At 46.3% G+C, this 14,272-nt stretch overlaps 1 protein-coding gene across 2 annotated transcripts; it reads right to left on the bottom strand.

Annotated features, from left to right (window-relative positions):
* Window positions 1-8,759: 8,759 nt before the first annotated feature.
* LOC120966337 (uncharacterized) lies at window positions 8,760-13,617 on the bottom strand. Of its 2 annotated transcripts, XM_040392285.3 has the most exons (8): window positions 13,477-13,617; window positions 13,335-13,394; window positions 13,207-13,258; window positions 12,281-12,327; window positions 10,396-12,184; window positions 10,252-10,305; window positions 9,720-10,161; window positions 8,760-9,629 (listed from the first exon to the last, which is right to left on the bottom strand). In XM_040392285.3, exons 5-8 carry the CDS (start codon window positions 10,462-10,464, stop codon window positions 9,295-9,297), a joined length of 900 nt encoding a protein of 299 aa, XP_040248219.1. In that variant the 5' UTR covers window positions 10,465-12,184; window positions 12,281-12,327; window positions 13,207-13,258; window positions 13,335-13,394; window positions 13,477-13,617; the 3' UTR covers window positions 8,760-9,294. The 2 variants fall into 2 exon arrangements, with proteins under 2 accessions (XP_040248219.1, XP_040248220.1); XM_040392286.3 differs by lacking the exons at window positions 13,207-13,258; window positions 13,335-13,394; window positions 13,477-13,617 and having other exon boundaries at window positions 10,396-13,197.
* Window positions 13,618-14,272: the final 655 nt, after the last annotated feature.

Genomic DNA, 14,272 nt, shown 5'->3' with positions numbered 1-14,272 from the left:
CCTCGTACTCCTCTCCGCGCGGGCTTCCACTGCCGCGTCTTCCCCGGCTCCGCGTCGTCCCCTTCCTAGGCCTCGCCGTCGTCCACCGCCCTGGTGCTCTCGGCGCGGCGTGGTCAACGTGGTCAAGGAACGGCTTCCATCGGACATGGACTGTACGTGGAGAGGCTGACAGCTGGGTCCACGACGGCAGCAAGGAAGTGCCTCCTTATTATGCGGAAAATAATGATTCCTCCACCTGACAGCAGGGACCCACCGGACGGGCCACCGTATTTCACAAAAAAACGTTTCCCCCCTGATTGCTGGGACCCACCGGACGGGCCACCGTATTGCGCGAAAAAAACGTTCCCCCCGCTGTCAGCTCAGACCCATCGGAAGTGCCTCCTTATTACGCACAAAAAAAATGAATACTCCCCCTGCTGGTTGGGACCCACCTTGGTGGGAGGCTGACTTGTGGGCCTACTGAGTTGACGGGGACGGAGTGCTTTGTCAACTTAGTCAATATGAACGATTCTAGCTCGAGTGACCGTACGATGTCCATCCAACGGCCGTAGTGCTTCTTCAACCTCTGGTGTTCTTGCTCCAGCCGCCTAAAGCAGCGCTGGTCGTGCCGCGTGCTCCTGTCTCCCGTGGCCGGCTGTGATGCCGCGGAGACCTCATCGCCCCCTACTACTCCCACCGCTGGCCAGGCCATCCCTCTACTCACCCACACCCCCTGTTATTCCGCGGCGATGGCAGCCTCACACCGCAGCCGAACCAGTGAACCCTCGTACTCCTCTCCGCGCGGGCTTCCACTGCCGCGTCTTCCCCGGCTCCGTGTCGTCCCCTTCCTAGGCCTCGCCGTCGTCCACCGCCCTGGTGCTCTCGGCGCGGCGTGGTCAACGTGGTCAAGGAACGGCTTCCATCGGACATGGACTGTACGTGGAGAGGCTGACCGCTGGGTCCACGACGGCAGCAAGGAAGTGCCTCCTTATTATGCGGAAAATAATGATTCCTCCACCTGACAGCAGGGACCCACCGGACGGGCCACCGTATTTCGCGAAAAACGTTTCCCCCTGACTACTGGGACCCACCGGACGGGCCACCGTATTGCGCGTAAAAAACGTTCCCCCGCTGTCAGCTCGGACCCACCGGAAGTGCCTCCTTATTACGCACAAAAAATGAATACTCCCCCTGCTGGTTGGGACCCACCTTGGTGGGAGGCTGACTTGTGGGCCTACTGAGTTGACGGGGACGGAGTGCTTTGTCAACTTAGTCAATATGAACGATTCTAGCTCGAGTGACCGTACGATGTCCATCCAACGGCCGTAGTGCTTCTTCAACCTCTAGTCTTGTTGCTCCAGCCGTCCAAAGCAGCGCCGGTCGTGCCGCATGCTCCTACCTCCCGTGGCCGGATGTGCTGCCGCGGAGGCCTCACCGCCCGCTACTATTCCCACCGCTGGCAACGACATCCCTCTACTCACCCACACCCCCTGTTATTCTGCGGCGACGGCAGCCTCACACCGCAGCGAACCAGTGAACCCTCGTACTCCTCTACGCGTGGGCATCCACTGCAGCGTCTTCCCCGGCTCCGCGTCGTCCCCTTCCTAGGCCTCGCCGTCGTCCACCGCCCTGGTGCTCTCGGCGCGGCGTAGTCAACGTGGTCAAGGAACGGCTTCCATCGGACGTGGATTGTACGCGGAGAGGCTGACAGCTGGGTCCACGGCCGCAGCAAGGAAGTGCCTCCTTGTTACGCGCAAAATAATTATTCCTCCACCTCACAGCGGGGACCCACCGGACGGGCCACCGTATTTCGCGAAAAAAAATGTTTCCCCCTGACTGCTGGGACCCACCAGCTACATCTTCGCACGCAAGGAAGTGCGTCCAGGCAAAAAAACGATTCGCCCCCTGACTGTTGGGACCCACCAGCTACATCTTCGCAGGCACGGAAGTGCCTGACAGTCGGGACCCACCTGGTCGAAGCGTACGTAGCGTTGTCATTCTGGTCGTGAACGTGTACGTACATACTGGTCGATGTAGAGGCGCGCACGTGTCGTAGTAGAGGTGCACACGTAGCATGTACACGTACATACAGCGGCTAGTGTGCAAGAAAGAAAATACGGCCACGTACGTACATACGGGCAGGGTCTCGAACGCCTACTCGTGCATACGTACGGCCAGGGCTCGTGTACATGGCTGGGTCGGAACAGAGAAACAGTGTCGTCGTCGTGTTCATGGGGAGCCAACCGGCTGGGTCGGAACGGAATGCGTCGTCGTGTTCATCGGGAGGGCTTGGACGGAACAGCCGATGGAAACGAGGCCTCGCGTACCGCAGAACGGACGAAACGGCCTTGTGTTCGACCGGCCACGTTCGAAGCGGGATCCTGTTCATCGGGAGGGGTCTGGCGTACCGCAAAACGGAGGAAACGGACCTCCTACGGTCGAAACGGGGTCCTGTTGATCTGGAGGGGTGTGGCGTACCGCAAAACGGAGGAAACGGACTTGTGTTGGAGCGCTACGGTCGAAACGGGGGTCCTGTTCATCGGGAGGGGTGTGGCGTACCGCAAAACGGGACTCCACGGGATACTGTTCATCTCCACCGTCGACCCCCTCCAACCTCCACGGGCTACTGTTCATCCACCGTCGACCTCCTCCAGCCTCCACCTGCGACTGTTCATCTACGGGCTCCTGTTCATCCATCCTCCACCGCGCGCTACTCCACCGGCTACTGTTCAACCAGCCCTCTCCACGGGCTCCTGTTCAACCACCCCTCCACAGACTACTGTTCATCCTGCCCTCCACCGTCTACTGTTCATCCTGCCCTCCACGGGGACCTGTTCATCCAGCCCCAACCGACTCGAACGATCGGGTTCCTGTTCATCCACCCCCACCAGAAACTGTTCATCTAAACCCCCCAGCAACGCTCACTGTTCATCCAGAGGCAATGCCACGGGGTCCTGTTCATCCACCCCCACCGGGAACAGTTCATCCAACCCCCCCCCCCCCCCAGCAACGCTCACTGTTCATCCAGAGGCAGCATCGATCGGCTTCAGTTAGCAGCAGTAGCGAAGGAATCGCTCGATTGGGTTCAGTTAACAGCCATCGATTGATCGCTCGGGTTCAGTAACGCGTAGCCTGCAGTGCAATCGCTCGGGTTTAGTTAGAGCCCAATGCCTCGCAACACACGCGTACGTACGAGAGAAACGCTCATCGCTCAGCCCCCGACCACCCACCGTAACCGAGGACTCCCCGATATTTTCCGCGCCCTCGCTTCTACCATGGTTTTTTCCGTCATGGACGGCCCAAAGAATGTCATGCAGCTGCGTCTCCGGCCCGCCCAGGACGAAAAGCCCATTTTCTGTCATGATTTTTTGTCATAGAAGTAGGACCCCACCACATCTATGATGATACCGGGTTTTGTCACAATTATCATCATAGAAGTGTCATAAATATGACAGAAAAGATTTTTGTTCGGCCTAAAATGTCACGGATGTGTCTTTTTTTTGTAGTGTCAGTTCATATCTTATGTAGGTGTGCCATTGCTCGCTATAAATACTGCGCCTCCCACGACATCGCTGTCTCCTCCCCCTCACGTTCACGTTCATCGCTATCTCCTCCCCCTCCCTCTCACGTCGACCACCATGGCATCGCCCCTCCCAAGCCCTAGGCGCCCCTCGCTGCACCGCGCGGACGGTCACGCGTCGCCATTCCGTTCCTCGCCGCCACTAGTCGAGGAGGACGCGTCGGCGTTCCGCTCCTCGCCGCAACGCGTCGAGGTGGACGCGTCGGTGTTCCCAATCTCGCCAGCACGCGCGTCGGGGGACGCGTCGGCTCCCCGCTACGAGGAGAACGCCGCGCCGCCCGCCGAATCCCCTAGCCTTGAGGAGCTTTGGAAAGAAATGGATGTCACCTTGTGGGAGGCTTTGCCTCCAGCAGAGCGCGCCAAAATAGAGGCGGAGAAGAAGGCCGAGGAAGAGAAGCGCACCGCGGAAAAAGCTGCCTGGCAGGCCTATGTCGCGTCCGAGAGAGTCAGGCAGTTGGCTCATTGGCAGAAGGCTCGTGCGAGGGCCGTGAAGGTGGCGGAGGACGCCCGTGCCGAAGCCCTGAGTGCAGTCGGGCCCAAGCGCCTCATCTACGCTTGGCGGTACGTGTTGACACGATTTCGGCCAAAGGTAAAATATGGCGCATAGATATTATTCAAATAAAACCATTTACATAAAATGATAAAACAAAATAAGTGAATTGCCGAATACACAGATAAAAAAATACAATGATAAAATAACAGACCCGAAAAGAAAAGGGAAAGAGCCATACCGTCACATAAATTAGAGGACATATGACTTTCGTACGCATACGCCATCATCAATGGAGAAATCCCGACGTTGGCACAAATCCACAGACGCTAATATTGCCAAATATTATATCATATTTACTAGCATTATTGTTCCGTCACCGCTAAAAAAATATTGGCATGATAATGTTCGCGTAAAATAATATAACACGCAATGATGTGTAAAGAAAATGTCAAGCCATCGTATAATTATGAACGAAAAAATGTTGTCCTGTGTCACGATAATTAATTTGGCCTAGCTAGCCCACTCATACATATGGCTACGTACATGTATGGTGCAAGTATGAGCTACGATGCATGCATGTGTTATGCATGGGTTAATTATGCGGCAAGATTAAAAGCTAATTAAGTAATTAGCCGGCTCATGGCCACAACATGTGTGGCCTGCATGCATTAAACGTATTATAGTCAGCTGGGCCCATCCAACTAAACTCTCAAAGCCCATTAAAGAAAATTGATCGTATAGGAGAAATCCATTCGGCCAAGTTTTCTGCACGATCTGAAGAACGTGGGCAAGCTCCCACGATCCCATGATTGTAGACGTGAGCGCATCCAGCTGAAGGCTTTGCTGCTCTCTCCGCTCCTATAAATACCAGCCAGACCAATGTGTTGCGGCTACTCGCTCATCATCGATCCATCCATCGCTTGTTCTATTTCCTGTCCATCATTCCCACGCATATACATACGCTGCAACACCGCTTGTCGTCGCCGCCGGCCGTCCGCTCGCCGTCGTTGCCGTCGGCCGTTCGTCTCGCCGTCGTCGTCGTCGGCCGCTAGTAGTCGTTGTCGCCGTCGCCGTCGCGCTGCTCCTCATTGGCCACACACATCGCCGACCGCTCGCCGACCGCGCCATTCGTCACCGGCTGCTCATCATCTGCACCGCCCACAAGCTGCTACACGCCAGTGTTGCTCATCTACATCACCACCTCACACGTACGGGAGAAAAAACTAAGGCAAGGTGAGAATACATGGCTACCTCCTTGCTCCCTTCTTGATGCGTTCCTCTTGCACCATATGTCTCAAGTACTACCGGTGTTCTACGATCACTCCATATAGCACACCTAGTTTGGTCTCATGGGATCCAGCATCCCTTGTTGATACAAACCATGGTTAAGTCATGTTCATCTTGTTTTGGTCTCATGGGATTATGCATCTCATGTTGATACAATTCAAGTATAAAAATATGTTCCTTCTTGTTTTGGTCTCATGGTGATCTTGCATCCCATGTTGATACAGTTCAAGATTAAAATATATCCATCGATGATGCTTTATTATCACCACATATCTCATATATATTCGGTTCTACCCACAAAATTCTTGTTGTTTTGGTCTCATGGTGATCTTGATCCCATGCTGATACAAATCAAGATAATGCATGAGGTGCCTAGTGGTCATATATCACTCCTCAATCTTATAATGATGCAAACTAAGTGCACATGATGCAACTAAAATATTTCTTGTTTTGGTCTCATGGTGATCTTGCATCTCCATGTTGATACAAGTCAAGGCCAAAAGTTATGCTCATCTTGTTTTGGTCTCATGGCGATCTTGTATCCCATGTTGATACAATTCAAGAATAAAAATATGTCTATCTTGGTTTGGTCTCATGGTGATCTTGCATCCCATGTTGATACAAACCAAGGATATAAATGGAAATAAAGCTCATATTGATTGGGTTTTATAAAGTCCCATTTTGTTCTAGACCCATAAATGCATCAGTATAGGGTGTAAACTTGGTCCATGCGGCTATATGTTCATTAGTCTCAAGAAGTAGCATTATACGCTCGGATTTTGTACTAGTGAAAACCCATGTGAAGCAAAGCCATGTCAACTAAATATACATGACTTTTTCTCTTCATAGTTTAGGGTCATATATCTAGACTTTGAGAATTGTCATATACTTCATCATGTCCATGCAAAATATAAACTGATATATACTTCTGTTTGGTTACACTACGAGCATACAGTTGTGCTACGTTGGTGATAATACAAACAAGAAGAAATCAACATACTTCACTTGGTTATGCTACACATGGGCACGAAGTTGCTACATGATGTTAGTACTAATACAAGTGAAGTGAAACTTTATAAAAGAAATATTCTCATTCAAACCCATAAATATTTGACTAGATTCACTTAGTCGCATAAGATAATCTCTCAGATAAATTAAAACCAAATCATGCATTCGTTTCATATAGGTGCATGCATCTACAAAATTTAACTAGGGTCATAGCCTATGTTGATTGCACTAAACATGGCATAGTGCAATTGAATATGCCATCACCAAATTTCATATAGCCCTCGCATATGATGGCTCGGTGCAACGCTGTATACGTTGCTATAAAGTAAATCAAATATTCCGCTATTTCAGGCATGCACACAGAAATCACATGTGTGTCAAAATTAACTCATAAAAAGAGTTATGCCCCATATTGCACATACGCACGTTAGCCCGGCTAGTTAACCATTAAATAGATCTTCATATGGCTAAAAAGACAACCACTACATATTTGCGATGGTTAATGAGCTAGGCATGAACGCGCTATATGAATCAACATTGTCAAATCATGAATGTTATGCAACGCATATGTTAGCATAGACAAAGTTCAAGGCTCTCCGAGTACGCCGACGTCGAAGACAGCGAGGAGGATGTTTATTTCTACATTTTGTAGTCTTCTTTTATTTCTATATTTTGTAGTACTCGTGTGATGCAATTCTATGTAATAGGATAGTTGGAATTCTTAATCAGGGGTTTTCTCTACGGAGATGTAATTAACAGATCTTTTATGTAAATGTAAAAGTTCTGGAAATAAAGTACCTGCAATGTTTGATCTCCATTTTCTTTATGCATTTAAATTATTCACTCTGTATCAATGACGTGGACGCGTGTTCTCACGCCCGCAATTTTCCCGTCATCAGATTCTAGCACGCCCGGTGGGACATATTTCTCCCCTCATCTTTGAATTCCAACATAGGATTGCAACATATGAATTCCCATAGTACATAAAGCATAAAACATTATGTACCCATATACAAAAAAAAAGTCAAAGAAAACTAATATATGGTTTTCTTTATTTTGAAGGTATAGAGGGCCAAGTGCAGCAGTTTGTGACCCTTCGCTTCGGTGACCTTTGGCTTGATGTGCCAATTGGTCCTATCATGACCTCACTAAGTGAAAGTTGGAAGACTACTGCTGCATCTCCAGTTGTACCAGATCAAGTATGCATGCTTGGATGCCTATGCGAGCTTCGAGGTTTATAGGCGACATTCCAACATAACCGGTTATCTTAGAACCCACTGAAATGTTTGTTTCTAGGTGAAGTATGTAACTGGTTATCTTAGAGCATGTTGAAATGTTTCTTCCCATGTGAAGTACGTAAGAAAAGGTTGTTGAGTCTTGATCAAGGAAAATATGTACACGACCATTGTTTCTTTATATTATGGTTATGCCTATTTTGCAAGGTGCATTTTTAATAGGACGATGCAGGGAAGCAAATATTCTTGTATCATCATCATTTTGTTCTCATAGAAGACAAGTGAATCTGAATAGAAATGACTTATATTTTGCATTAATGCTCGCAATACAAATGTTGCAACATTATGTGCACTTATTTAAAGAAAATTGTGACACACAAAAAAACTCCAATGACTTACGAGTATAAACTGTGATGCCAAAAAAAGGAAAATTCATCAGACGTACTCCATAGCCTCAAGAGTCTAAACTGGGGCACCCGAAAAATATATATACACTCCATACCCTCACGAGTCTAAACTGGGGCACCCAAAAAATACACTCCAATAAACTTACGAGCCTAAACTGTGATAGAAAAAATATATTACTCCATACCCTCACGAGTCTAAACTGGGGCACCAAAAAAACACTCCAATAAACTTACAAGTCTAAACTATGATAGAAAAAAAAATCACTCCATACCCTCAGGAGACTAAACTGGGGCACACATAAAAAAATACACTCCATACCCTCACGAGTCTAAACTGGGGCACATAAGAAAAAATATACTCCATACCCTCACGAGTCTAAACTGGGGCACATAAGAAAAAATATACTCCATACCCTCACGAGTTTAAACTGGGGCACATAGAAAAAATATACACTCCATACCCTCATGAGTGTAAACTGGGGCGCAAAAAAAATACCCCAACAACTTACGAGTATAAACTGTGATGCCAAAAAAAAGATCATCCAAAATACTCCACACCCCTACGAGTATAAATTGGGGCACAAACAGAAAACTCCAATGACTTACGAGTATAAACTGTGATGTAAAAAAAGGGGTAATAAAAAAATAAACATCAAGCAGGCTCCAGACTTCATAAGCTTAAACCGTCGTACAAAAAAATGGTACGTACATGCATTTACATAATAAACAAATAGAATAAAATAAATAAGGCTTCAGGCCATACACAACGATAGTGTAAATAAATAAGGATGCTTCAACGTCAAAGCTGGCATACTAGCACATCATGCATAAAATTTGGAGTTCCCACGTGAATAAACAAAGTACTGCTACATTTGAAGTGAAACTGAGTACTGAACATAAAATGATTTAAAGAGAAATGATGAATTGAAATGGCTAAATAAAAAAACTAAGCGAAGCCTAGGCCTTCTCAAGGAGCTCGCCAGTTCTGCAGGTTGTTCAACAACTGACTTGCTTCAGTCTTTAAATCTGTTGTCTTTTGTTTAAATTCAGCAAGCCTTGTACGTTTGCCAGCATTGGTATCCTGTAGACTCTTCACCAACTTCTTCTGTTCAGATTGATGGTCATCATGTGCTTGTCGGCGCTGTTCCATTTCCAATTTAAGCCTGTGCAAAGTAGCAGTAACCTCTTCAAGATGAGCCTTCAGCTCTGCTTCCCGTGCCTCCATTTCAGTGCACTTCTTTTCTACGTCAGATAAGTCCTCAATTGTGGCCTTGGAAACCTCATGGCCAGACTTAATCTTAAGTTCTACTTCAGCAACAACATGTTCATCTCGCTCGGATTCCTTCGTGAATTCAGTCTGGCCACCCTCCAACTAAGGTCAATAAGCCCGACCAACATGGCCTGCACCTTAGCTACCTCAGGCACTTGCGTGGGCAGCATTTGAGAAACGCTCTCAAGCATGGTGCGTCCCTCGGGATCACCAAGGGTAGAGTCGTTCAGTCCTTCGAGGGCTCGTTTCACTACGAAATCTGTAGCATCCATAAACGTGTCCTTGATGAAACTGCAGTCCATCTGTGCGCCTTTTCCTGATACAACCATCACCTCAGGGTCTTGTGAGTGGCGAATTTCTTGGTCGCAACCTAAAATAAGGAAGAGTCATGAGAATTTGATGATAATGATGGTTCATAGACACGGCCAATTAAATAAATATTTATAAGTAAATAAACTACCAGGTAAAGTTGACAAGAAATTAAGAGCACTAGGGGTATGGGGCACAGCTTCAGTCACACCCGGGCTGGAAAATGGACGACTTATGCCACACTCGCCAATGGTATAATCCTCGACGGATAAATTGAAGAGGTCACCAAGGCCATGGTCCTTTTCTCCAGTGAGAACATGGCCAAAATCTTCATCGTTAACAAAGCTACTGAGTTCAACATCTAATGACGGACTATCCAATGTTATTGGTTCATAAAAATCATATTCTTGGGAAAAATCAAGTTTGCGCTTGAGGGGGAGCCTCTCTTCCTCGTCAGCATGAGTGGGTGATAAATTTCTACGCTTCTGTCCGCCGGTGGCCGGGGCAGTTTCCGGAAGATCATCACTACCCACTAGCAATGGATGAGCAGAGGAAGAACCAACTGCAACAACAGACTTTGGTACGCCACTTTGCTGCAGCCACATATATAAAAGGATGATATTATTAGTACTGATTAGTACAACAAAGAAAATGAACAAGTTGTACGCAGACCATTAACTCACCTCTTTAGATTTCATGGGTTGAGTAGCGACAGCATCCTTAACCTTTCGCTTCTTCTATTAAAAGGAGATATAGAAAAAATGAGACAAAGAAAGGAGCAAACGAACTATGGTAGTACCAAATATATATAGAGGTATATATCTTACCTTTTTAGAGTTAATTAAAGGTTCATCATTTGAGAGAAAGCCACACAAAATGGGACGCCAGTGGTCCATAATTCTCTTTCCATTCAATTTGATGGCTGCAATATGTTCCTCCTTACCCCTGGCGGAGACTTCCTTTATAACAACAAAATCATTCTCTAAAAGCTTGCGAGGAACTATGTACTCCTCTCCGCGTTTCAGAAAATTACGTTTCCGCGGATAATAATTCGGACCATTTGCCCGGACGAAGAGTATTGAATATGTTGTTAAATGGTTTCATAAATCCCACCCACCACTTGTTCCAGGCCACAGAAGAAAATGCCTCATGCGCATCATTAAGAAGGTACTGGAACTCTCCTTGGTCCGAGCATAACAAATGCGACCAATACGCATATGCAATGCCAGTATCCTCCTTTGTGTACACGCTGATCAACGGAGCATAGGGCACTTGTTGTCTCAAAGTAAGTTGTCGTGCAACTCGATCAGGATGATATGGCTCCGCTATGCAAAGATCATCAACATCAGTAGCACGCCTCCATGGAAGCATACCCCGATGTGAAGAAATGGTGAAGGACCTTTGCAACTGATCCACCCCGACTAAGTTGTTTTGAGTATAAGGATTCCACAAAATATTGGCTCGGTCATCAAGGAAAATGCGTGCCTTAGCAGGACTGAAAGTTGTGGGAACCCGAAACATAGTTTTAACCATGGTTGGTTGCATCAGCAATTGCTTAACATCTGGAAGATGTTTCCCTTTCACTTTGTCCTTAAATGGTTTTCTTAGATAAAGACCCATCCACCCCGCGATATAATGCACTGGCCAAATTCTTATCTCATAAGAGGGAGCAATGGGGTGCATACTGATCCTTCGAAGAGAATAATACAATGAACAAAGTGCTGAGGGAGCCAAAGAGATCTTGCGTCCCGAAACGATTCAAGAGGCCATAAGAAGGACACCGGGACGAATATAAGGCCCCCCACCGACAACCACGTGAGAGCAAAGCCAGTGGGCTATAAAAGCCGCAATGTACATGTGTTGTTCCCGAAGGGAGGTGAAAGATGAAGTGCGTTCGCGTTTGTTATGGAAATGGTCACACCAGACTTGAAAAGTCACACTTCCATTTTCGCGGCTGAGCTGATAGAATTCTTCTAAAAGGCCGGATAAGAAATTTGGGAACATAAGCTTTGAAGGTTCTAGGTCATCTATAGAGGGAACATATTCCTCGTATGGATCTCCAACTGAAGGAAGACCCGACATTAGAAGCATGTCAAGCAGAGTCACGGTGCGTTCACCAGATGAAAAAAGAAAAGTATTTGTTTCTAGATCCCATCGTTCCAGTAGTGACCTCAGTAACGAATCTGAAACTTCATATTCACCGAGGGAGCAATAAATGGCCCCATATATGTAATCGGTGTTCTCCGCTTCTCCTTTCAAACAAAACGAGTGGTTATTCAATATAGAGATGCCCCACTCAACATAGCCTTTGGGTTGCGGAACATACTCGGTTGTGTGACCATCCCAACCTAGACCTTTTGCTACCATCCTTGTCCCTAGGGTGTAGGCTTCATGATCAGGTTTAGGATAAGGTGCTAGTGGATGAAAAGAATAGTCACTAAGGGTAGACCCCACATTCCAACCACGAGGATGGCGCGTCAAATCCGCATGTGCGAGCACCTGCTGTCTGATCACTGGGTTGACCTCTTCACTAGTATTAGGCTCATATAGATGCCGCTCAGCTAACTGACAAATTGATAGTTCATTGGAAGGAACAGACCCTTCACCATGCGCCATCTATATGCAAAAAGGCATAAAATGAATATGACGGTATGTGTATGTGTAAAAGAAATGCCTAGTTAAAAAAAAAAAGGGAACATCACCGTGGGTTACCTAGCTTTATTAGCAACTATCTTCAGCCAACAATTTAAATACTTTCCCTGTAAAACAAAAAAGGAAACACTCGAGTAAATAAAAGACATCAGACCCAAGCATATGATGTATATGTTATGATGTGCTTGTTGCAAAAAAGAGAACATATTTTTGAAATAATATATATGTGACGCTTATAATCGTCTCCACGGTCGTACGACGGACCAAGCCCACGTAGGGACTTGCCGGGACGCCAACCGTAGGAAAAATATATTTTCAACATAATCTATATGTGGCGCTAATAATTGCCTCCACGGTCGTACAACGGACCAAGCCCACATAGGAACTTGTCAGGACGCCAACCGTGGGAAAAATAAATTTTCGACATAATATATATGTGGCACTTATAATCATCTCCACGGTCGTACGACGGACCAAGCCCACATAGGGACTCGCCGGGAAGCCCACCGTGAGAAAAACACATTGCTGGCATAATAAATATACATGGCACTTGTAATCATCTCTGCACTTGTATGACTGACCAAGCGAAAAAAAAGAAGAAATCATGTTGTAAACATATATGCTATACTTTCTGATCTCAACGGTTGTACGACAGGCCATTCTCATATAAGAACTTGCCGAGCGAAATTCGTGAGGAAATTATTGGCATAGGTTACATAAAAGAAAATCAATCAAAGATGAAAGGGATCTATACTACACACATAAGTCTTCACGGCTGTACGATGGACCAAGTTCAAACAAACTTGCCGGCACGCCAACCGTGAAACCAAGATGTTGCTTGATCACACATACATTCAGAAGAGACACCATCCTCATATATAAACAAAAAATCACACGTTGTACGCTGTGCATTGCGTGCATGACTACGGTATATATCCTACTTTCAAACAAAGACAAGAAGGAGACGGGCCTTGAAGTTATGGTACCTGGCCGGAGAGGAAACATCCCATCAATTCTACTAGATCGTAATCAGCTCACCTAAAAAAAATAGGAAGAGATTAGGGTTAGGATAAGGTACATGAATCACGTACTCCTAAGGAAAGCAATCACATACTCATCGGCATCTGAGGCAGGAATTGATCTGCACTTCTGCGGGGGTTGCTAGCTTTTGTGCCTAACAAAAGATAAACTGGAGATCAGTTGCATGACGGAGACGGAAGACCAGATGCAATCGTTGATTTAATCACGATACATACCGGAAGTCTCCGAAGAGCAGAGCTAGATAAAGATCGCCAAGGCGCCGTAGTAGCACACAAACTGAAGTTAAAGGATATAGGAAGAAGAAAATACGCTGGTTTGGTTACCAAACCAACGACGAGAAAAGTGCTGCTCAGCACGCTACTGAGATATCGGCAACAACGCTAGCAGTTCAAACCATTAGCTCCTTAGCCTTAGGAGTCTCAACTAATTATCAAACCCACAGACTCATAACAAACCTCCAAGATTAAGGCCTTATCCAGTTGAAAGATCCAAACAAACTTTCATAGGTACTGTACGCACCTGGGCTAACGTCAAGCCGGCCAGTTTAAAGTACGCACACACTGCCAGGGCTAAGCCAATTCTTGGAGGCACGTTAAAAAAAGGAGGATACATGTATTTTCGAGATCTGGATCCGAATAAAAAAATCATTCGCATTCAGACCTCGAGGGGCATCTGTTGACACCGATTTCGGCCAAAGGTAAAATATGGCGCATAGATATTATTCAAATAAAATCATTTATGTAAAATGATAAAACAAAAAAGTGAATTGCCGAATACACAAATAAAAAAATACAATGATAAAATAACAGACCCGAAAATAAAAGGGAAGGAGCCATACGGTCACATAAATTAGAGGACATATGACTTTCGTACACATACGCCATCATCAACGGAGAAATCCCGACGTTGGCACAAATCCACAGACGCTAATATTGCCAAATATTATATCATATTTACTAGCATTATTATTCCGTCACCGCTAAAAAAATATTGGCATGATAATGTTCGCGT

Source organism: Aegilops tauschii, chromosome 6 (genome assembly GCF_002575655.3).
Source record: "Aegilops tauschii subsp. strangulata cultivar AL8/78 chromosome 6, Aet v6.0, whole genome shotgun sequence".
NCBI classification, from domain to species: domain Eukaryota; kingdom Viridiplantae; phylum Streptophyta; class Magnoliopsida; order Poales; family Poaceae; genus Aegilops; species Aegilops tauschii.
Note: the sequence above shows the minus strand (reverse complement) of the source record. Positions and strands in the feature narration are given on the sequence as shown.